Genomic DNA, 26,521 nt, shown 5'->3' on the forward strand with positions numbered 1-26,521 from the left:
GAGATGCCCAGCCCGAAAGCTTCAATTGAACACTGCTTGATATGCTTGTCACTCTAAAGAGTGCACAAAAGACCGAATGGAGGCTCTGGTGCACGCATATAATTGCACCTGACGCGAATACACAGGATATACCCCGTATTTTATGATTGGGCGAGAGGCACGACTGCCTGTGGACATCTGCCTCCATGTATCTACCAATGTTGTACCCAATACGGTGCATTTCAAGTACGTTCAGCGACTCCAAGCAAGCTTACAATGCGCATATCAATTAGCGGAGAAAGCCTCACTCGGCTCAGCTGAAAGCCGGCAACAAGCGGCAGTATGACCACGAGGTCCGTTATCGGGTACTAAAGCCTGGAGATGCTGTTCTCCTACGCAGTCTCGGAATACCTGGCAAACGCTGGCGCGAAGTCGAGTCCCAGATGCTGGGCCTCCCGTTCTAACGCATACGAGATGTTAATGGCCGGGTAAAGGTCTTGCACAGAAATCACTTGTTGCCCATTCCCCAAGTAGATGACAGTGACCCCGAATCAGAGACCATGGTAAGGGCCAGTGAGCCAGAGGGGTCTGCAGAGCCATCGGATCCACAAGATGAGTTCAATTAGGATCCCATGGAAGGAACCTCCGCTAGTTACAATGGAGACTGGTGGGCACCTCCCGAAGGAGCACTGGATAATGGGCCCGCCCCTCAGGTACCTACACAAGAGGCTTCACCAAGCTGACCATTGAATCACAGGAGTCAAGTTTTGTGCCTAGTAGAGATTTTACAGAGATTGGGTATTCACGTAGGGATGAGCTAAGGCCCCAGGACTATGACCGACTCTCCCCAGTGGGAACCACAGAAGAAGAGCCTTGCAGAGGTCAGCGAGAAAGATGCCCTCCTACTAGTGTGGCATATGATCAGTTAGGGGCACCCCACAATGAGTCTCGGCAGCTGGCTAAGAACAAGCTGGCTTCCGTTATCAACATGTTCATTGAAATGCATAATATTATTTAGAGTCTGCATTTGTTATATATTTGTACTGCATTTTCATTATATAACTTTTCTGTGTTATGTTTGGTTATGTTGTTCCCAAGCGGGGACGTTTGAGTCTCCACCACTGGGAGGATGTAGTCAGGTCACCCTCTTACCTCCCAGGCTGCATGAGGGGGACGGCTGTGTGGTTGCTGCAGGGAGATTGTGAGCCAGCGGCGGCCATTACACCCATAGATCCGCTGGGAACTACAAGTCAAAGCAGCTTCAGGGGCTGCAGACCACATGTTGCCAGGCAGCCAATAAGGCTGCTGCATTTATAACAGTTATCACTGTTCTAACTGTTAGGTCAGTTGGGAGGTAGGGTCCCTGGTGCCAGTAGCCCTGGGACTAGGCCAGCTTTCCACTGCGGCACCAGTTAGTCCCCGACTTACAGTAGGCACCTGCAGCTGTATAAGGAAGCCCATAGTTAGGGACCCTTTTTCCTGTGTTGTATAGTATCAGGGACACAGTGTCTACGCCATGCGGGGAGTGTAACTTGTTGTCTAGGATCAGACCACCTACGTTCAGAGACGGTCTATGGTGGGACGCTCCTGCTGGAGACCACCCCATGCAGAGGCGGAAGGCATCGTTGGAACAGACTGCCAATTGACTGTTGTTCAACTTCACCCGGGGGCTAGAGCGCCCGGGAAGGTATCTGCATAAGTGCACCAACATTCACGTGGGCAGCTCTGTCTCACACTTGGGGGGTGGGAAAGGCCATTGGGGTCTGGACACTGTGACAGTGGTGCCCCTGCACCCAAGTACTGTGAGGATATTCCGCGGGTTGGTATACATATGTCTATTGCTGTTCCTATTGATGTCATTGTTTATTACCTTCCAGTAAATATTGTTTCCCATACTCTGTGTGTATATTACTGGGCATATTGTCTAGGGAGGGGTTATCCTATTATATGAGGATCCTTCTCAGGTGGAGGCGCTGTTTAGTAGATATACATACACCCCAGGCTCCCAAGTGGCGGAGGATTAGGCCTCCTGTTTGCCACACAGGTTTAGCAGCACACAAAGTCGCCCTGGCACAGGGGGAAGGGGGGCTAGAGAGGTTTAAATCTCCTACGTCATGCGGGCCAATAAGAAGCCGCAATGTCATGTTTCGTGGCTTACTATTGGTGGGAAGCGGGGGGATTGAAATACAAAGAAGAAGTGGCAACGGCACCTTCCCCCACTAAGTATCTTGGGAATCAGCGAATCCCAGAGTGGAAATGAACATGATTCAGCATCTGGTATCCCCTGCTTCTCACCCATGTAAAAAAAAAAAAGTGGGGGACGGGGGGCAGAGGGGTACATGCTACTTTATCCAGCAGAAACCAAAATTATTTACACACACCTTGGCTGAAAATAAATGCTAAAATAACATCTGATGAAGGGCCTATACAATATGACCTGATACGTTATCGACCTCTACTCCTACTTCAAAGGTATCCCCTTGGTCAGACTGTGCTGGTTCCATAATATGTGGAAAGTGATGCTTGTATTTAAGCCCATATTCATTATTTAACTGTAACTTGAATTTATTTTGATACACAGCCGAAATAACAAAACTTGTATCAGTGTCCAAATATTTCCCGACCTAACTGTATTTACAAGACGCGTATTGTTTTATTGGGATTATTACTTAACAATGCCTATTAAAAAAAGAAAAGTATTAAAACATGCTGTTTCATTATCAAAGGCTTGAAAACTAAGCAGATAGCGTAAGTTAGCACATGACACTCAGCTGGGATCATAAAATGTAATTTTCTTGTGCAATGCTTTCAGAAGAGATCTTGTGGGAAAATCGGGACGGGAAAGGAAAATGCATTGCGCTCATTTTTGTTTTTTATAGTCTACTTAATAATCATATATTCTACATTTACGCGACTACACCTTTATTTCCTAAAACAGCTTTAAATTATTTTAGTGACTGACCAAAAAGTATACTTGCACCCAAAGGACGTAAACACGTGTGCATAACATTTGCACTGTGATATAAGCAAATAATATGCAATTCATTTTGATGAAAAGTGGTGCAGAGTATTTTCATATGTACTGTAGGAGTTTTTGCAAAGGTTTTGATTTCACTGTTTTGCAAACATGCAGTAAAGGTTTAGAGCCCAAGTGGAAGGGGCTGTAAGATACCTTATAGCTTAGCACCGCTTAGTAAATATGCGCCTTTATTTTAGTTTGTCAGTAGCCATTTATGATTGGAGTTAGTCCGCCACATGCATCAACCCTGAAAGGAAATATAAAACAAAAAAAATAGCAGTTAATTAAGACAATCTACAGTAAGTGAAATGGCAATAAAATTGTGTGTGTGTGTGTGTGTGTGTGTATCTATGTCTTCGCCCCAAAACTCGGTCTTTTGCTTAAACAGTAAAAAAAAAAAATAGTTGTACAGTATGTCATTTATTATTACAATTATAGCTGAGATCCAAAAGTGGAACAGCATAAACAGACCATAATGTAGGGAGTATTAGCGATATCCATGAGCGAGAGAATATTCTGGGTCTCTTGTGGTGATGGTCAGTGAACATCACAAGGGCCAACATGCTAATGATCTTGATGCCGTTTACCATTTTTGCTCATCCCTAGGGCTAATCACAACCAAGGCTTTCTGCTACCTGTAGCCTTCATCAGGACTGAACAAAGGAGGTCTTCAACTTCTGTTACTGATATTGGGGGTTAGAGCAGGGTAAAATTGCATTTTAGGCCTTTTGGTTCTCTCCATGCATGTCTGTGGTATGCAAATGTGGAAATCTTGCAATATTAAATATACTACTTAAGGTGGAGGGGTCAAGCAAAGGTAGTAACTGCCATTCAAGTTAATGACTGTAAACTCCAATCAAGCTCCAGTATCTCTTATTGTAGCTTCATGAATCCCTTCCTAAGTAAAATACAGGATTGACATGTGTGCGAAAATGATCACTCAGAGGTTTGGCCTCCCTCAGGCGGGTGCGATTGTAGATTTGAGAAAATTTGGTGGCAATCCTCTTCTACATTGTTAATGAATGAGGCGAAAACGCATGTTTTTTTTTTTTTTAACCGCATTAAATTGCCGTCCGTTTTTAGACAATATTGCACGGTATACCATGCATCATCATAAATAAGCCCCAATGCGTTAAATGGAAATGGTCGGCATTGTTAAAACTGTTTTTCTTTCGTTGGATAATAACCACTGAAATATGCACCATATACTAATAGCCATGTGCTATTCTACTATTCAAAATTAGGCTTTACAGTCTTAAGGTGTTATGGTATTTTTACATTTCAATATTACAAACTGCACCAGTCCTGTCCTAGTTGATACCCCAATTGTGAAAAAATAACAAATTTGGAGAAAATGTTGGTTTAACATTTGTATTATTTGAATCTCTTGAGTAACACAAACAAATACTCCATTTGCCACAAAATTGCACCCAGTAGGTATTTACTTCTTCATTGGAGTTTCATGTATAAAAGATTTCTTGAGAAAAGTATGTGGGTGGCTATAAAACGGAAAGAAACACATTTTAATACCACAGCAGATTGTAGGAGGTTGGACTTCTCTATTTTTTAATAATGTTAAGTGTATTAGAATGATAAAACCTGTTTTCTAAGTAGCTGGCAGCCATTCCGATTTTGTCTTGTAGACATTGCTTTGGTAACAGATTGAAGAAATACATTCTACCCTTCTGCTTCTACCCCCAATTCGCCACAATATAGCTTTAAATTACTTCCACTACCAAAGATTCACTTGCAGAGTCTTTGGTCCCTGTTTACGGAGCAAAATATGCACTTAACACACACAATTTCTTGTAGCACAATGTGTCCGAAAATGAAATCGTTCTTCAAAACGTGCAAAGTTCAATCAGAGCCCCAAAGCATTACTTATTACATTTTAGATTTAATATACAAAATATAATATTTAATAAACAGAAAAGATTATTTAAAAAAAACACAGTACAATAAATGCAAATTGTTTCTTAAAATAAAAGGATAAACAAACAAATCCTATACGTTACTACACAACATTTATCCTGTTCCTTCCAAAGAGGTCACTGGAGCATGAAAGATGAGAATTCATGTCTGACATCAGAGCACACCTATTCTATTATAATGGCATATTTTGAATGCATGGCATATCCTCAACTTCCTTTATTGGAACACAGTATAAGACCACCTTCGGGGCCATATCGATAACCCTCCCTCTCATCAAACTGCAATGACCTGTTTTATGTCTTAAGGGAGAAAAAAACTTGAATTAAAACATGCTAGGACATACAAAATGTCCCATATCTTTATTCCTATAATGCTAGGAAGAACCAGATCTTCACTTACTGTTGAGTCTGTATACTTAAAGCTGCAGTTCAGTCTTTTTTTTTTTTTTATTTTATTTTTTTACTTCAATATTTTCATGCGGGCAATCTCTAATTACCTAAAGAACTGCATAGCTGCCGGTCAAGTCGTTCTCCGTCTATTGATCGACAAAGTTTGGCGACATCTTTAAATATGGGGAATGTAAATCGTTGCTATAGGAACAAGCATGCTTGTTAAAATAGAATACAAGAAAATTGGTCTTTCAAAGTTGTTGTTTTTTTAAAACAGAAAATGCTAAAAGTATTTTTTCTTACTACAGAACTGATTTATTAAAAAAAACACACATGCAGGATATTGACTGAACTGCAGCTTTAAGATGCACACCTGGATATGAAACTTGATTTGTTTAATGTTAAGTTTGAGACACATGGATACTCTCATTCGCATTCTCATAATTAGGGATTGTTTTGTATCATTTAATTAGTGTAACAGTTACAAAGATTCATTTGTAATTCTCGCGAATCGTTGTTAGACCAATGATATCTTTATATTTGGTAAATCTACCCATTCTAGAATACCTTCCTAGCCCCACCCTCTGGTATTTACAGACAACCAAAGAATGTCTAAAGTTATATTGAAAGATTTCTTTGTTTATTTCCACTGCCAGAGAAGAATTGTGACGCCAGATTTCAATCATGCAATTTCCAAATCCAGGCGTGGACCTTATATAACCTCATTGCTGGACAAACACAAAACTAGGCATGGTCAGTGGCTTGACCTGCCATTGAAACAATACTGTACATGTATTTTTAAACTGTAACTGGTAATTTAAATTAACCTCTGGTGTGCCAGATTTATTAAAATACTAAATACCTTCTGTCATGATCATTATATACTGCAATTACCGTTATGAAGGAATGGAATATAATTACATATAATTACTTGCTTAAATGTCTAATTAGTAGTTCTATAATGACAGCATATTGCTAGTACATGGGTTGGACCTAAAGATGTGGTCTGCACCTGTAAAAAAAGAAATCCATAAACAAGGGGACAAATCAAGGTTCTCATGCAGTGATGCAGTAATGCAGTAATGCTTAATTCATCAGCCAAGTCATAGACTTTGACGGCAGATTAGAACCACGTGGACCACTTTGTCACCCCATTTTGCTGTACAACCTCGGACCCTTTTTTGATCCTTGGCTGTGACATCAGTGAGCTAGCTCTTCTTGGCTTTGCCATAAGCAAGGGACCAGGATATGTTATTGATAGACACCGGTAGTAGCACCTGATGTCTTCCTCTGTAAGATGTATTTTATGTACTGTATACAGCTTTCTTGACCTTGGCAAGGAGGTTATTTCACTGCAATTGTTTGGGAAAATGTCCACAAGAAGTGGCCATTTTTATTGTTGTGTCTACATCAATGCATCATGGTAGTTTGCTTCAGTTATGCCCCTTGAGCTTCAGGTTGTTATTGGAAGACTGTGAAAAGAATTGGTTATCTAGCACACAGTATAGTGAGCTACGTCGCTCCATTTTTTCCGGAAGAGGAAAATCCACCAGGTCTAAGGTGGCATAAATTTCTGGTTTTAACAATCTGCATTAGATTAACAAAATTCTTATTTATGACACGTCTGAGTAAAAAATGAAGCATTGCTCCAAAAACACGTTTCTTTGTGTCTCCACAATAATCTCTCTCTTTAAAATAGTCCAGTTATGGGCAGTCATATTTTTTTTTTTTTATAGCAGACGTAGAGAGAGATGTAGATGGAAAACTGAGGAATCGGTGGTCTCCTTTATCAAAATATATAGAGGGAAAAAATTACATGAATTATAAATACAGACTTAAGTTTTTTGTTCCAACGGCCTCGTGAGTACCAGCTGGCAACTTGCACCTCGCTCTGTTCTGCTTTTGCCTAATGAAGTTAGATTGAGAACTGGATTCACTGTGCTTTTAAAATCCCCAAATGTTCAACAATGATATGTGGTAGTTCAACGCCAATCAAGTAATATAGTACAGAGAAAACAGGAGCACACAAAATGACATCACTTTGAATCCAGTATTATGGTCCCAACATGAAACCTCACCAATGGAATGCTATTTATATATTTAACTGTCTGCTTTATGGCTTTTTGGTCAACTTTTCTGTAACGTAAGAACTGCATCCTTCCTCCGTGTGATTGAAGCATTTAATACAGCACAGCTTCCCTTTGAAAAGTTTCTGAGCATAGTACATTTAGCATGGTTATTCTAGGATAACTCAGAAGACATTGTCTTTTCAACATTCATAACTGCATTTTTATAGTCAAATGGTGTTTTGTATATAATCTTAGAGAAGATGTTCCTATTGTTTATTTTAGCGAGACTACAGTTGCAGCGGCCGTTATCCGAACACTTCACGATTTGTATTCCTGGGCATACCCAGGTCGTGCCGCATGATTTCATCGAAATTTCCCGCGTTAAGACGCGTTTACTAGTGTTTTTATCGAGTGCAGAAAATGGCATTTTAACGTTGTCTGCAATACCGTCAAGAAACTCAAGTGGTTGCTTAAAAAATCTAAGTGCAATTCAACCTGTCTTTTATTGCAGTACAGGTGTGTGTGTATAATTTGAAGATTAACGTTACAAGTTCATACTGTACATGGGAAAGAAGTCCTTTCTGAGGCACCTTTGCCATACACAAATCCTCTAACTGTAGAAGATTAAAAATATAAGCACACACAACAAAAAGTATTTTTAACAAATTAAATGTTGTATTTGTACAGGATAATAAAGGGAAAAGGAATAATACAAAAATACAACGTTGCTTCTTCTGAATGTAAAATATTTATTCCGTGCATGTGTGTACAGTACTGTATAGTATGTCAAATTGGAACCTGGTTGAAACGCATATGCTTGACATCACATTTATGCGCATGCGTGTATGTCAAATTGGAACCTGGTTGAAACGCATATGCGTGTCATCACATCTATGCGCATGCGTGTATGTAATTTCCTCACTGAGTCACTAGATGCTGTATCTGCTAGACCCAATAATTTTTGACTGAACCACCTGTGCTCAAGCAGGGATATGCTTAAAACCTGCACTGTTGGGGTTCCTTGAGGACTTGATTTGGGAACCATTGTGCTTGACAGGAGTACAGTACTGTTACTGTATCTAGATAGTAAAAAACAATTATTTTAATTTATTTATTTTATTTCCTAGATATATATATTATTTTGTACGTACTGTATTCTGTACAGTTTATCAATGACACATTTTTATATACAGTATTAAAATGCCCAAAGAACTTTAGGTATACAGTAGTACTACTGTAAGGGTATAGACAGTAAAAACATGAACACCCAAAAAAGTATATTTAAAGAATGAAAGGTTTTACAGGAGAATATTCAAAATTTACAATCTTGTCTTTTTCTTCTTCATAAAGGCGGCTGCTTCTTTTACATCTGTGTCTGGAAAGACAGAGACAATATTCTATATTATCAGTCGCACCATACATTATGGTTATGTTGTCGATAAGCAGTTGAATACATTTTGTTTTTTGGGGGGGGGGGCAATTCATTTTGACAGATCTGGTGTGTGCAGGATTATACTGCATACTGTACTGTAGTTCAAAGAAATCATTTGAACAGTTTTACAATCCAAGTTCTCACAACAGTACATACATACAATGGGTATCATGGGTGTGTTTTTGAGATATTTCCATAAACAGTATGCAAAGCAGACCAAACCTAGCAAAAGGTGAAGGTTTTCAATAGTACAGGTACAGTATACTGTAACCTCCCCACCCCAAAAATAAAAATTAGATGACTGTATGCCACCTCCATATAGAAATAAAAAGTAAGTAATTTTAAGAATGTATAAATTTATAAAATATTAAAACCAGGCATCACACAATGTTTTCTTCAAATGACTCATTTATTAAGCCCTTGTCTAGAAGAAAAAAAAAAAACGCTTCTGTCTTTTTTTTTTTTTCAGACTTGACATTCACACTGGTAGTGAAGGCATTTTGGCCAAATCCCCATGAAGGACTTATCACACGTGTGCATGCATGTTAAACCGCTCAGAGAACAATAATGAATCGGCCGGGGGAGGTGTTGATGAGCAGTTATAAGCAGTTGAATGCATTTTGTTTTGTGAGGGGGGGAGGTGCAACTCACTTTGCCAGACCGGGTGTGTGCAGGATTATACTGCATACTGTACTGTAGTTCAAAGAAATATTTTGAACTGTTTTACAATCAAAGTTCTCACAAAAGTACAATCGAAATTACACTGTCACTTTAAATTTTTATCCTCGTTGGATTTTTAAATCAGATTCACAATGCGCAAGCAGCATTTAAAAAAAGCGATATTAGAGTTCCATCGAACTTTCTCCTTATCTTTTGCTGCTTGATGTCAACATTTCTTTTCTGGGAAAAAAAATTATGCTATTGTTTCCGGTATTGCGCATGCGTCAAGTCGCGTCATTGGGAATTAAAGCAGCAGTTCAAGCAATATCCTACATGTGTTTTTTTTTTATTTTTAATTAAATCAGTTCTGTACGATGAGAATAAACTTCTGATAGGCTCTGTCTCTTGAGCACCGCCCTCTAACTAGCAGTCCACCAATTGTATCTACTGTAGTAACTGCTCAGTCAATCATATTGCAGGACTACATTTTCAATAATGCTGTGCAAGAATTTTATTAAATAACCGTGAGCAAAGCGATTGATTACAGGAGAACGGACCGATCTGCAGCTTACTGTAGCTAATCACTTGTCTGTGTGCATATTGTATTGATGCACATACTGTATTGTTTTTAAAAAATATATATAATTTTTTTTTTTTTTAAAGGCAGCTTGAACTGCAGCTTTAAACTTAATACTGTACGGTACATTATATTTACCTTCATTATAAACTTTGCCAAATGGGTAGAAATGAGCCACTCTCACTCCTGTAGTCTGCATTATAGTTGACCGGTGACAGCTGGTCTGCTACACCTGTAGTTGATAGCTGATGAAGCTGGTAATCATGTTGGTACATGTAATCATGCTGGTACGTGTAATCTGGTTGGGAGTCAGGCTCAGGCTGGAAATTTTGCGGGTATTCCGGCGGGGACAGGTAGCAAGGATTGCCGTTCACCAGATTTTCACTGACGGTCGGACCATTATTGTAAACCGGTGCTGGTACATTGCTGGATTTGGATAGACGAATTTTATATGGATTAAACCCGACCTTTCTCCTTTTGTAGTTGCCATGGTCAAACATACTGTAAAAATCTGGGATCACACACCAATACCCTCCTCTATCTCCAGGAGTAGGGGCAATGTGAAAAAAAACAATGATCGCTAGTTAAGATTTGTCTTACCCAACGCTTCCACCCACGAACGTCAGGCGAAAATTTGTAAAAAAATCATAGTTTGAAATGAAATATTCATATATTTCTGATAAGATCGCCATCTTATCTGTTGCAGCATTAATTGCAGAACATATTAGAAATGCATAACTACAGTCGTTTTTTTTTTTTTTTTTTATACGTGTACTGTGTACACATGGTGTCCAGTCCAGTCAGCAATTGTGCAGGGATAAGAATGTAGAAAAAAAGCCCACAACATTGTGTTTGAGAGGTTTTTATTATGAAACGCCTAAATTTGATAACGTCTTCAGCGCCTTCAAGGACCCAGGTCAATTCACAATGGACCACTGTAGACTTGGTTTTTATCTGTTTTTTTAAACACCTGCAAATTGGCACAGTACACATTACAATTCATTCATTTCTGCCACCTGGTGGATACGTGAAGAATTGCACTCAAAGACATCCGAATCCAGGTAATTCAAGGAAATCAACCGCGGTAAACAGAGGTGTGACTGGTGTGATTGGCGGCATTCATGGCAGCGTTCATGGAAGAATAACGCGTGAATCCCGCATGGAATACAGCAGAGTTCACGAAAACGTCTCTGTGAAATGTTCGGAGAACGGCCGCTGCATGTGTATATCCTCATTTAGGGCCATTTTACATTGAGAGGGTTTTAAAGACATGGGAATTACGCGGTTGTTTGAGTTTTGAAAAATCTTTAAGGTGATCAATCTAAGGGAGAATTAATCACTATGGCGCAGCCGCAGCACTAAACCGCTTTGTGCAGCATTGAAAATATGCGTTTCAGGTTTAGCATGTGAGCTGTGTAGTAGTGTGGTAACTATGCAGCAATATGGGGTGGAGGAAGTCCATTACAATTGCTGCTTGGTTGCAAAATTAAGCAGCTCTCCACTCGGGTGGGGGGGGGGAGAGGAGAGAGAAATATACTTTGTTCTCACAGTAGTTGCAGCACAACATAGCTTCTCTTTTAGCAAACCTTTGTTGTGAGTATAGAAGACTGTCTGTAATCTTGAGATGGAACGGGACATTTTGGTTGCGGCCGATTCGCCGTGACCAAGTCACTGCCGGCGTTCGGCCACAGACCTTCTGCCGTAGCCGATCCACCGCTGGAACCTCTGCCGCCGGCTGCTTCTAGGAGAAGGTCCGTTTTAGCGGTTGGGGTCTGGTGTACAACAGCTGCTTACATTCATTAATGTGTAGTACATACACGGTAGGATAGATGGTGATCGGTTCTGCAGTATAGTATTCTAGTAGCTGGATCTCTGCTGTAGAGATAAATACTTTCTATTGGACCATTAAAACAGTTATAGAGGATGATCTACATAATCACGTATGTCACAATGTAAACCTTAATACTCATATACCAGACATAAATTTTCTTGTTGGTTCAGTGAAAGATCAACAATGGTGGCAATGACCACTAAAGATGAGTAAAACCATGTTTATGAAATTGGAAACTTCCAGGACCAAACCCCCCAAATTATTTGGAGAGAAAAACAAAACACTGGGTTATTGGACCAAAACTTAAAAATCTTTATCTGAATTGTCTTCTCTCTCCCCCCCCCCCCACATATTTTTCTTGAATTTTAAAAGATTTAACATTTATTTGGTCATTCCTGCTTTCTGGTATATATATACAGGTAAACGCCGTTATAGCGCGACCCGTTATAACGCGGTTTTCACGTGGCTCCCGTTTAAAAAAAAAAAATTAAATTTAAATGTTTTTTTTTTACATTTTTTTTTTACATTTTTTTTGCACACACACTCACTGCACAAACTCTCACTGCACACACTCACTGCAGCACTGCACACACTCACAAGACACTGCACACACTCACAAGACACTGCACACTGCACACACTCACAGGACACTGCACACTGCACACACACTCACAGGACACTGCACAGCACACACACTCACAGGACACTGCACAACACACACACACACACACACACACACACACACACACACACACACTCTCTCTCTCTCCCTCTCCCCCTAACCCCCCCCCCCCACACACAGGATAGAATGTCTGTGGTGTAAAGCATGAGAAGCTATCAGGAACACAGACACACAGACACACAGCTCTCTTCCTAGACAGGGCAGGCTCCCCCGGCGTCCCTGAAAGTTTGCGAGTGAGAGCAGGAGAAGCTGCTGTGCGGGTGATCAGTGGACGTGTGAGTAAAATTGCCATGGAGAGGAGGCTGCAGCGCTGAGCCTCGCACTCTCCAAGCACTGCCTGCAGCTCTCTGACTGCTGGGGAGGAGGGAGGAGGGAGGAGTAGCACAGTGCAGCACAGTGCGATGATGCGATCCCAGCTCTCCCCCCTCTGTAGACACGGAACTCCTGGGCGTGGCGGCCATTTTTAAATTTGTGTAATTTATTTAATTTAATTTAATTAGCGCGACCCCATTTGTAGCGCGGTCGGATCGGGTGGCCCCCGAGGACCGCGCTATAACGGGGTTTACCTGTGTGTATGTGTATATATATATATATATATGTATGTAATATATATATATATATACACATACACACACACACACAGGTAAACCCCGTTATAGCGCGGTCCTCGGGGGCCACCCGATCCGACCGCGCTACAAACGGGGTCGCGCTAATTAAATTAAATAAATTAATTACACAAATTTAAAAATTTGTATTTAACAAATTTAAAAAAGTATGTGTGTATATATATATATACACATACACACAGTGTTTGACAAATCACCCAAAAACCTACTCGCCACCTAATCCCGCCCCCAACCCCGCTTTAAAATAAAATACATTTAATAAATTCCTAGTCAGAACAACATTCGTTTTTCACATAAATGTATTTATTGTATTACATTATACTACAATTAGTCCTTGTTACGTGTGTGTGCGTGCGTGCATGTGCGTGTGTGTGTGTGTAAATGTCGGATCTAGAAATAAAAGCCAGGTGTGATTGACTAGTTTCCTGAACCAGTGTCTGGACGTCCCTGCTTCACAATATCTAAAGCAGTAATCCCGCCTGGGATCTTACCTGATCCGCAGTTCCTCAATGTCCAGGTACCCTCATTCCCGCAATGTTATACATTGGAGGGGAGGTGTTCCCTACCTGTCTTCTGGGTTAGGGGGGGTTCCGATGTCTTCCGTGGGAAGCTTGAGTCAGATCTGGAAAAAAGCAGTATAGGTTATTTCGGTGTAGTATAGGGCAGTTAAGATATATAGGGTAAGTAAGAGATCCAGAGTGTGAGACAGACACAGAGAGAGGGTGAGAGAGAGAGAGAGAGAGAGAGAGGGGGGTGTGAGAGAGAGAGAGGGAGGGGGGTGTGAGAGAGAGAGAGGGAGGGGGGGGTGTGAGAGAGGGAGGGGGGGGTGTGAGAGAGAGAGGGGGTGTGAGAGAGAGGGGGTGTGAGAGAGAGGGGGGGTGAGAGAGGGGTGAGAGGGGGGTGAGAGGGGTTGAGAGAGAGAGAGAGAGGGGGTGAGGGAGAGAGAGAGAGAGGGGGTAAGGGAGAGAGAGAGGGGGGGAGAGAGAGAGAGGGAGGGAGGGGGCGAGGGGGAGAGGGGGCGAGGGAGGGAGAGAGGGAGAGAGGGGGCGAGGGAGAGAGAGAGGGGGCGAGGGAGAGAGAGAGGGGGCGAGGGAGAGAGAGAGAGAGAGAGAGAGGGGGGCGAGGGAGAGAGAGGGGGGGGGTGATTGGGGGGGTTGGGTACTTCGGGTATCCTACACACACACACACACACACACACACACACACACACACACACACACACACACACACACACACACACACACACACACACACACTCTCTCCCATGCACACACACACACACTCTCTCCCATGCACACACACACACACACTCTCTCCCATGCGCACACACACACACACACACACTCTCTCCCATGCGCACACACACACACACTCTCTCCCATGCACACACACACACACACACACACTCTCTCCCATGCACACACTCTCTCTCTCTCCCCCCCTACACAGCAGCCTTAGGACTCGGCCATAGAGGAAGTGTGCGTGTGCGTTGGCGCGGCGTCACGCTCACCCCAAGGCAGGAGAGATTTCTGTCCTACAGGCAGAGGTGACGGGGAGACATGTCGGGGGCCTCATTGGGCGAACCGCTCACGTGATCCGGTCATCGCGCGGCAAATTCAAACGTTGTTGTCACGCTTGTGCACGCGCTTGCGCCCTATAAGCACTGTGTGGTGCGCTGCGGCTGCCAGAGGAGCTCTTAGTGTGGTGCTCTGCTGCTGCCAGAGGAGCTCTGTGTGGTGCTCTGCGGCTGCCAGAGGAGCTCTTAGTGTGGTGCGCTGCGGCTGCCAGAGGAGCTCTTAGTGTGGTGCTCTGCGGCTGCCAGAGGAGCTCTTAGTGTGGTGCTCTGCTGCTGCCAGAGGAGCTCTGTGTGGTGCTCTGCGGCTGCCAGAGGAGCTCTTAGTGTGGTGCGCTGCGGCTGCCAGAGGAGCTCTTAGTGTGGTGCTCTGCTGCTGCCAGAGGAGCTCTGTGTGGTGCTCTGCGGCTGCCAGAGGAGCTCTGTGTGGTGCTCTGCGGCTGCCAGAGGAGCTCTTAGTGTGGTGCTCTGCGGCAACCGCCAGTGGAGCTGCTGGTGTGCTGCGCCGTGGCTGCCAGAGGAGCTCTTAGGCCTGATTATACCAAGTGCTGCAATATTCTGTGACATCACCCAGTGCTGCCGCCGAGCAGCATCTCGATTATACTGGGGAGAGCAGAGGAGGCATGGCGCAGGCGGGAGCGGTTCGCCCTCAATGGCTGAACCGCTCACGTGACGCAGCCATCGCCTGCCGAGAACAAATTCTCAAGTCTGTTCTGCAGTCTGCCGCTTTGCAATTAGAGCTGCGCGAGGTATGTTTGCTTTAATTGGATTGCTGCAATTTGTTTTTGAGCCGCGTGGCGTTGCGACACCGCCAGCCGATTTTTGGTATAATTACGGCCTTAGTGTGGTGCGCTGCGGCTGCCAGAGGAGCTCTTGATGTGGTGCACTAGATTTAATAATACATAGCAATAGTATTGACCAGAGAAAAAAAACATGATTTCCATTAATAAAATATATACCTCTGGCTAACGTACCCTGTATCATTGTCTCTCCATCACCCTCTGCCCTCAACTTGCTGCACATTACTCCTGATCCCTCCTGCACATACCTCCTCACCCAGCTGCGCTCCTCAGATGCCCCCTCCCCAATTACCCCCTCACCCTTCAGATGCCCCCTCCCCAATTAACCTCCTCACCATGCTGCGCCCTTCAGATGCCCCCTCCCCAATAAACCTCCTCACCGTGCTGCGCCCTTCAGATGCCTCCCCCTTCCAGGTTAGTTCTTGAGTCGCTCCTGCAGTGCACATGCTTATTAACTCCTTCCCCACACACATATCCATTAACTCCTGCAAATTAAATCTGCCTGTATTTACTATGGGGGCTGGTGCGTAGTTTCCTGTCAGACAGGAAGTGAGGTGGCGAGAGAGGGAGGCTGCTACTTATTCAGCTTATGCCCAGAGCTGCAGAAGTTGAAGCGGGGAGGAAACAGCCGCAGCTGCATTGTGAAGCCCCACCCCTGCCCTGCTGCTTCCTCCTAAAGTAGTAGGCACGGTTAGGAATGTATCCCTGGTTAAGTGACCGGCTGCTCAGTCTATCACAGAGGGGAAGGGATGAGCAGCTTCACTGTGTTTTTCTACTATCCTTCCGGTCGTGGTGCAGGCCCCCCAGAGTTGCCTGGCCCGGGACACATGTCCTGGCTCTCCAACCCCTCCCCCCCTCTCCCCTCCCTCTCCCCTCTTCCCCCCCTCTCACCTCCCTCTCCCCCACTGCAGAGAGGAGCCGGCCTGGGAGAGGAGCTGCTATGTGAGCTCTGCAGCGCCACCTAATGGATAGAGTCTGCATTGAGCTACACACAGACCGTGCTCCTTTCCTCCCGGCAACCAGCCCAATTATTAAAAATCTGACCACCGCAGGGGGCAATTTCCCACCTGGCGACCAGGCCATGCAACATATCTGTGATGTTTCATAATTTTTTTTTTTAAAAATCTGTACCACAGAAGTGGTGTATATTGTATGTCTTTATTTATATAGCGCAATAAATGTACATAGCGCTTCCCAGTAGTAATACATATCATATAAATAACAAATAATATAAATAACGGGTCATGGGAATAAGGGCTTCAGACATAAAAGTAACATTATGGAAGAGGAGTCCCTGCTCCAGCTTTGTAGATCATAGTATATTAAAGCAGCAAAACATGTTAAATCTTATGGGGTTTAAAAAAAAAAAATCAGTTCTGTAGTATTTTTTTTTTTTTTTTATTACTTTCTTCATTCCATTTTTAATGAGTTTTAAGGCATCTTTTGATTTCTATAGCAGGGTTTAACCCACCTCCCAAAGAGTGCAAGATCTGTGCAACACTTTCCTGTTTGGGATAATTTATTGCAAATGTTTCCAGCAGTTTGAGCTGCAATCTGTAACCGTAGATAATGTTACCTTAGAAATGATACGTTTTAGCGGCTGAGTTACACCGACTGAAGCAGCCGTTATGTTAGTCACACAATCAGGATTTTGACAGATTTATAACAGGAGCACCAAACGATTGCCAGTTTAGGTAAGAATGTAGAATTATGTTACATTGTCCCATGTTTTACATATACAAGTAAGAAAAGGGGGAAAATAAGTTGTAAAGTAGTATTGCTGCTTTAATTGTTGGCGACGGTAATTATTCATTTTGCGCTGTACTGAAAACGAACATCCGACTAATGGTCGGTCTGACATGACTAATGTTTCTGTCTTTTTCTTACAGGCTCGGGTTTTGTATGATTTCGTTGCTGAGCCTGGGAATAATGAGCTCACTGTGAAAGAAGGGGAGTTTGTCACAATAACCAACAAGGTGAGCAGATTACAAAGATCTCCAACTCGGCCACTAAACATTTTTTATTCTTAGATGTTTACCAATTAAAAGGTCTTGGGAAAAAAAGACAATATGCATGTTCGCTTGCTTCAATAAAAAGCCATATGCAACACAAGTAAATGCTTATAGGGGCTGTGCTACTAGAACTAAATTAAACTAATGACAGTGACATGTTTAAAGCGTCAACTAAGCCCTTTTAAAAATCTTTTTTTTTTTTTTTTAACCTGGATTGAAGCAGGGGGTCTCCGGAGCTGAACCCCATTCATTTCCGCTCCGGGGACCCCCTGCTTCCTGAGATACTTACCTCCATAGTAGGTGCCAGTAGTCACTCTGCTCGGCTACCAGGTCTCACGTAATGGCCGCTTTTCAAAGTGCCTGTGGTCCAATAGGAAGCCGTGCCGATGTCATAAAGTCCGGCTTCCTATTGGCCCATGTGACGCAGGAGCTTTAAACTTTAAAGCCCAGCCTGCTCATCCAGAGCGGCTACCGGCACCTACTTTGGAGGTAAGTATGGCTGTAATCAGGGGGTCCCTGGAGCTAAAATTAACTGGATTCAGCTCTGTATATCCCCTGCTTCAATCACGGGGGGGAAGAAAAAAAAAATGTAAAAATATATTGAAAAAAAGCTTGGATTGCTCCTTTATTGTAATTCTGGAAGAGATCCAACGTTACAAGTAATTATTAACATAGAGATGTATAAACTTTTACAGTACTGGCAGTCTGAAGGCACCAGCATTTAACAGGTTTACATGGAGTAGCACACATTCCCAAACAACTGGGTGAAAACATTTTTTGACCAAAATAAACGGTTCTACTAAGGACATTCTATCATTTTGTAGTATATTTAAGGTTCAGTTTTAAATCGTGAAATGTCTTCTGAACAATTCAGACTTTACCAGATAGAAAAAAAAAATAAAAAAATACAGCTTTCTGCCAACCTCAACATTATTCCTTATAGAGTATGCAATACATACTTGTAAATTAAGCTTGTGAAACTTTATTATATATACAGATTTAGAAAGACTTAGTCCTCAGCGCCGCAGACGATCAAGCAAAAGTCGTCAGCGGCACGGGGACAGTATCTGCCGCAATCACGGTGGGGGGTCCGTGCTTCTGAGAGGGGGGGGGGACCCTCCCCGTCGTAGTGTTAATCCTTCTGGGAAACGGTCGTAGCAACAAAGACGGTATGATTCACTACATGTCTATATTGGCCGGCCGTGTGTGTGTGTGTGTGTGTGTGTGTGTGTGTGTGTGTGTGTGTGTGTGTGTGTATATATGCAGTGATTGACAAATCACCAAAAAATCTACTCGCCACACAAAAAAATCTACTCGCCACCTAGTACCAAACGTGTGCTGCTTGAGCCAATATTTACTCGCCCGGGGGTTAAATCCACTCGCCCGGGGCGAGCAAATGTATAGGTTTGTCGAACACTGTATATATGTATATATATATATGTGTGTGTGTGTGTGTGTGTGTGTGTGTGTGTGTGTATATATATATATGTGTATATATATATATATATGTGTGTATATATATATATATATGTGTGTATATATATATATATATATATATATATATATATATATATATATATATATGTATATGTGTGTATATATATATGTGTATATATATATGTGTATATATATATATATATATATATATATATATATATATATATATATATATATATATATATATATATATATATATATATATATATATATATATATATATATATATATATATATATATATTGGAACTGGGACAACTCACTGGTGCAGTATTCCTAGATTTTGCAAAGGCTTTTGACACAGTTGATCATGCTATCCTGCTTAACAAACTCCAGAGCTCTGGAATAGGGAAGCATGCTTTAAACTGGTTTCAGTCCTACCTATCAGGAAGATCCCAACATGTGTCCATCTCAGGCTCTAACTCCAACCCCCTGGATATCACCTGTGGTGTCCCGCAAGGCTCTGTTCTGGGGCCCCTACTCTTCTCAGTGTTCATTAATGATCTTCCCACAGCTTGTAAGGAAGCCTCAATACACATGTATGCAGATGACACAATCCTATATGCACACAGCCATAGCCTCTCTGACCTTCAACACATACTCCAGTCTGACTTTTTGAGACTCGAAAACTGGATTTCTCAAAACAAACTGTTTTTAAACACTGACAAGACAGTAACAATGGTATTTGGGACCAAGACTAAATTTGTAAAGCTTCCAGTGACTGAGCTCCTGATTAGAACCAACGCTAACACCACCCTAACATCTGTCACTAGTTTTAAATACCTGGGCTTATGGTTTGATTCCCACTTAACATTCGGGATGCACATTGATACCCTGACAACCAAGACCTACGCCAAACTAGGGGTACTTTACAGGAACAAATCCTCCCTAAGTCTCCTGGTCAGAAAGCGTATCGCACAGCAGATGCTAATGCCAATTATTGACTATGGAGACATAGTATATGGCTCGGCACCTCAAACCCACCTTAGCAAACTTGACACCCTCTACAATTCAATTTGTCATTTTATTCTCCAATGCAACTACAACACACATCACTGCGAAATGCTCAAAGAACTAGATTGGTCAACACTAGAGTCTAGGCGCAAAGTTCACCTTTCCTGTCTTGCCTTTAAATTCTTCATGGGCAAGCTACCCAGCTACCTGAACAAGCTTCTCACCCCTACCACTTGCAGCACTTATCACCTGAGATCAGACTCCAAAAGACTGTTCATGGTCCCAAGGCTCAACAAAGTATCCGGACGTTCCTCCTTCTCCTACCGTGCACCCCAAAACTGGAACAACCTAACAGAGACTCTCACATCCACCACCAGTTTAAGTTCTTTCAAATCTAAGGCTGTCTCACATTTTAACCTGGTCTGTAACTGTTTCATACGCTCATAATATATATTTTCTTTAACTGTGCACGCAATGTCTTGTATATAATGTATACCCTGTTCATTTATGAAACTGTACTTGTAACCATGTATTATTTGTTTTACTCTGTGCCCAGGACATACTTGAAAACGAGAGGTAACTCTCAATGTATTACTTCCTGGTAAAATATTTTATAAATAAAATAAATAAATATATATGTGTGTGTGTGTGTGTGTGTGTGTGTGTGTGTGTGTGTGTGTGTGTGTGTGTGTGTGTGTGTGTGTGTGTGTGTGTGTGTGTGTAAAAGAATGTACACCCTCTTTGAATTTTACATATCCGGACATAATAACAATCATCTGTTCCCTAGCAGGTCTAAAAATTAGGTAAATACAATCTCAGATGAACAACAACACATGACATATTACACCGTGTCATTATTTATTTAACAAAAATAAAGCCAAACTGGAGAAGCTATGTGTGAAAAATTAAGTACACCCTTACTGCTTCCATAGGAATTAAGATGCTAAGTAGCAGACAGGTGCTGCTAAATGCCCTTGATTAATTGATCACCAGCAAGTGTGACCACCTCTATAAAAGTCAAAATTTTAGCAGTTTGCTGGTCTGGAGCATTCAGGTGTGTGCTAACACAATGCCAAGGAGGAAAGACATCAGCAATGATCTTAAAGAAGCAATTGTGGCTGCCAATCAATCTGGGAAGGCTTATATGGCCATTTCCAAACAATTTAAAGTCCATCATTCTACAGTGAGAAAGAATATTCAAAAGTGGAAAACATTCAAGACGGTTGCCAATCTTCCCAGGAGTGGACTTCCCAGCAAATTCACCCCAAGGTCAGACCGTGCAATGCTCAGAGAAATTGCAAAAATCCCAAGAGTTACATCTCAGACTCTACAGGCCTCAGTTAGCATATTAAATGTTAAAGTTCATGGCAGTACAATTAGAAAAAGACTAATTAGAAAAAGACTGGGAACACAATTTAAGGAAGCGTCAGAATTTGAACAGCTATGTAGTAACAGAAAAGTTCAGAAAGGTCTCATCTCATCAATATATAAAGAGTTGGTTGTAGTGGGTGAAGTATATATAAATTCCCAAATATATAAAGGGTTGGGAATATGATCTACAAAGAGAGATCTCGGGGGAGGACTGGGATGATATATGGGAAGGAGTGTCTAAGACATCCATCTGTACTAAGACAATGGAAAATGCCTACAAAATTCTTTATAGATGGTACTTAACACCGCAAAAACTCAGTAAGATTTACCCAGGATACCCAGATCTCTGTTGGAGGGGATGCGGAGGTGTAGGTGACACGATACATATATGGTGGACGTGTCCAAAAAATAATGAAATTGTGGTCCAAGATAACAGACTGGCTGGAGGAGTTGTTGAGGTGGAACGGATAGCCCTAGACCCCTTGGCGTTCCTTCTAGCCAAGCCAATTGAATCACTGAGCCACCAACAATGCAAACTCAGCTCCCATATTCTCACTGCCACCAGATGTTCACTAGCCGCAGCCTGGAAGAAGGTAGAGACACCATCCACAAACACGATAAGAAAAAGGATAAATGAGGTCAGGACAATGGGCAGACTGACAGCATGTTTGAGACACACAACTAAGACATCCGACATCTGGGAACCATGGATTATATTTCGATAGGATAGTTTTCTATTCTTGAGGATTTGAGTTCAGACCTGCAGGGCTAGGAGAATATAGACAAGGCCAGAGGGGGAAGTTCTCCGGACCCCTCACATCATCACAAGTGGCTGGATGGAAGGCGGCTAGCAAGATGACCTCCCCCCCCCCCCTTAGATGTCTTTAACCCTGTTTTTTTTTTTTTTTTTTTGCGGGATCTTGGGAGGAGAGAGGCACCTCTTAATGTCCTTACCACGACGGAATTCCCCCGGCTGTGTCAGTGGCGGGGGGGGGGGGGGAGAGGGGGCGGGCGGGCCGACCTTCGGATCCTTCATGTTTGTGTGTTTTTGTCATATATCATTTGATACTTGGTTGTAACTATTTCCCCCCAATTTCCTTTTTTTTTTCTGTTCCCCAAAATCTGAAAAGTTCAATAAATTTGTGATAAAAAAAAGAAAAAGACTGAACAAGTATGGTTTGTTTGGAAGGGTTGCCAGGAGAAAGCCTCTTCTCCCTAAAAAGAACATGGCAGCACGGCTTAGGTTTGCAAAGTTGCATCTGAACAAACCAAAAGACTTCTGGAACAATGTCCTTTGGACAGACGAGACCAAAGTGGAGATGTTTGGCCATAATGCACAGCGCCACATTTGGCAAAAACCAAACACAGCATATCAGCACAAAAACCTCATACCAACTGTCAAGCACGGTGATGGAGGGGTGATGATTTGGGCTTGTTTTGTAGCCACAGGACCTGGGAACCTTGCAGTCATTGAATCGACCATGAACTCCTCTGTATACCAAAGTATTCTAGAGTCAAATGTGAGGCCATCTGTCCGACAGCTAAAGCTTGGCCGAAATTAGGTCATGCAACAGGACAATGATCCCAAGCACACCAGCAAATCTACAACAGAATGGCTGAAAAAGAAAAGAATCAAGGTGTTGCAATGGCCCAGTCAAAGTCCAGACCTCAACCTGATTGAAATGCTGTGGTGGGACCTTAAGAATGCTGTGCATAAACAAATGCCCACAAACCTCAATGAACTGAAGCAACGTTGTAAAGAAGAGTGGGCCAAAATTCCTCCACAATGATGTGAGAAACTGATAAAGTCATACAGAAAACGAGTACTTCAAGTTATTGCTGCTAAAGCTGGTTCTACAAGCTATTGAATCATAAGGTATACTTAGTTTTTCACACATGGCTTCTCCATTTTGTCTTTATTTTTGTTAAATAAATCATGACACGTGTCATGTCATGTGTTGTTGTTCATCTGAGGTTGTATTTACCTAATGTTAAGACCTGCTAAGGAACAGATGATTGTTAATATGTCCTGATATGTAAAACCATAGAATTCAAAGAGGGTGTACTTTCTTTTTCACACAACTGTATATGTATGTATGTTACTATAATTTATATTAAAATATATATATATATATATATATATATATATATATATATATTAATTTCCTCATACATTAGTAATATATTTCAGTCTATACTTGCATTTACATGAGACTGTAAGCTTTTAAACGTGCAATTTGAGCCACATGGGAACTTCTCAATTTCTGCTTTATTCTTAAAATCAAGCACAATAGAGAAATATTTCCCCTCTGAGTAAAATACTTTGCATAAATCATGTTGCTTTCTGTTCTAAAAATATATTTGAAAACTTTCCTATGACAAAGGTGGTTTTTACAGCTGAATCTTGTATTATTTATGACGTTTGGCTCACTGGCTCACAGTTTCTCTGGAGGTGCAAATTATGTTATATATCTCCTAATGTCAAACGGTAGATACTGTACTATTTATTATTTATAGTGTAGCTTCCTCTTCACAGGTCACTGGCAGTGCAGAGTATCTACACAATGGGATATTCACAAGCACTTCCATTCAGTGTCAGGATACAGTACCTCCGTGTGGCTACATTGAAAAACTAATCCGATGCACGAGAAGATAAAGGAATAAGCAAAATACGCTGCTGCTTGAACATTACTAAAACAGTCGAGCATTGCTTGTTCAAACATAAATAAAGTTACTAAGCATCAATTGATTGAGGAGATCCTCACTGTTCCTGCATGAAACGTTAGAAAGATTATAAAGATGAAAAGTGGAGACAGATACCATAGCTGGACAGTTTAATTTGGCTACAAAATAGGAAAGGAAGTTATCTTCAGCCGAGCAGCAAAACTACTGTAGTTTGTAATATAATTCATCACTTATTTTTGTTCTCATGGAGAGCGAACACATGACACGGAAGTAACTTACAACACCAGCAGATTGCTCACCCTAATTATATTTTGGGTGCATAGGACCAGCTCAAACAGATACCGTCAGCAGCAGACATATAGCAAGGACATCCGGTACAGGTTTACCTACTGTACCACTTGGAAGAAACATTTGTAATGTGACATGGCAGGGTTTTACAAATCTTATATAGTTTTATTATTGAAGGGTGAGATGTGTCCATTGTTTTTTTTTTTTTTTTATGATTTGAGCGGTTGTATCGATTCCTTGCTCTGTTTTTTAAGGAGTTAAGAAAATAGAGACCTCTTCGGATTTACTTTTTGAATAAACAGGATACCATTTTCCATCGCGCCTCCGGTGCCCTTCAATTCCTGGAGATTTGCCCAAGCTCTTAGAACCGCAAAAACAACAAGGGTCAAAGAGGTGGAATCGGCTCACTATATTCTTTTCAGAATCTTTTATGAAACGTTGAAAACGAAAGATTGGCTAAAAAAGAAATGTGTGCTTTGCTTTTGATCTATTTGGAGAGGGTTGCCAAGTTAAATGTTTTTGAGCATAATTTTCATAAAGTTTTCTTTGCAAAGGCAGAAAGAGGGAGACGCCCCTCCTATCAGCTCGCTTTTTTTTCTAGAATGAAAGCAGTGGGTGATAAGGATTGTAAATAAGATTGTGTAACTCAGTACCGCTCAGTACCTTTGCACTACCCGTGCTATTGCATTCCTTTCCCGCTTTGATGCCTAACGTGGAAGAAAGTATTATCTGCAATCAAATGGTACTCTCGGTGAGCATTCACCTGTTGCATAAAAGTCATGTGGTTCCTCTGATGCTCTGGAATGAGGTTCAATCTCCATTAGGTAAAGGACATAATGATTTAAGCTAAAGACAGGATGGTAGCATTGTCACATGCAGCTGTTCATACCTTAAGACCATTACATCATTCAGACTTCTGCTTAGAAGCACATATTCCTTGCACACGTTGACATGATCATATATTATATAGAAGTAACATCCTCTCAATTTTATAATGGGAAAATTAACCAATAGAAACCGATTTTATTTTGGGTAGAACAACATAAAACAGGAAGGTGAAAACACAATTATTATTATTTATTTGTAATGCTTCAACGTATTCTGCAGCCCAGTACAATGGAGTGTAAGGGCAATAGCAATACAATTACAACATTAACATACACTAGCACAGTAAGTAGCTAAGGAGGGCCCTGCTCCATGCAATTTTAATGGCTTGGTATTCACATGATCGTATGAAGAATGCTTGCTTTTAAAGTTTACAAAATTGCAGGTTCTTTAATAGTTGGAAACAAGGTGCTACTTCCTCTTTTGAGAGCATTGAAATATAGAAGACTGCTGTGAAAAGATTATACCAGGGGCTTGTCGGACATTTCCAGATCGCCACCACTTTAATGTTGATAACCCTTTGGAGGAGCATGTTACTTGTAAAATATATGATAGAAAATGCCCAAACTGCAAGAGACAGCTGTCTGAAGTGAACCATTGGTAATGTCTTTGGGGGACTACAGGTGGCCTAAGGATCACAGTGTAAGAGCCACATCTTATGTGCTCCAATCTAGGCAGCCATTTTCTTTGGCCTCTTGTCACCATCTACTCTAGCTATCGCTAAGCTACATATACGTACATTGTAAGTATGCAAATTAAGAGAAAAGCCTCACTTTGAAAATCAGAAGAATTAATATCATGGAATAATATGGCATTAAAATACACCATCAATCATTTTTGTAATAACTATTTCTCTATTCTCTTTTTTAGGATGTAGGTGGAGGCTGGGTAGAAGCAAAAAACAGTCAAGGTGAAAAAGGACTTGTTCCAACAGATTATGTTGAGGTAAGGGACTAGTAAATAAAACCTACGTGCAAATACCCCACAGAGGAAATCTCTGCTAAAAATGTAGAACACCGCGATTAGTCATCAAATAGTCTGTATGTCTGGTGGTAATGATTTATCATAAACACCAGCACAAACCTAAAGTGAACAGGTGAAACATTGTACATTTCAGTACTCTTTTAGGGCAAATTGTAACTGAGAAACCCCTAGTATATAAAAACTAAACATTTGGGGGAAAATTAGGATTTGGTGAGCTTCATTTGAAATTATTAGAAGCTGCTCATATGTAGTACTAAATAATAATCATGATGGTGGG

General features: G+C 41.6%; 1 protein-coding gene across 3 annotated transcripts in view; it reads left to right on the forward strand.

The window, feature by feature from the left end:
• Window positions 1-26,521, forward strand: part of SNX9 (sorting nexin 9) — a 154,092-nt gene that overhangs the window by 40,591 nt on the left and 86,980 nt on the right. For all 3 annotated transcript variants that reach the window (XM_075596988.1, XM_075596990.1, XM_075596991.1), the window contains exons 2-3: window positions 17,459-17,545; window positions 26,131-26,205. In XM_075596988.1, coding sequence (XP_075453103.1) covers window positions 17,459-17,545; window positions 26,131-26,205 — 162 coding nt within the window. The remainder of the gene's footprint in view (window positions 1-17,458; window positions 17,546-26,130; window positions 26,206-26,521) is intronic.

The sequence above is a fragment of the Ascaphus truei genome, chromosome 4, assembly GCF_040206685.1.
Source record: "Ascaphus truei isolate aAscTru1 chromosome 4, aAscTru1.hap1, whole genome shotgun sequence".
Taxonomy (NCBI): Eukaryota; Metazoa; Chordata; class Amphibia; order Anura; family Ascaphidae; genus Ascaphus; species Ascaphus truei.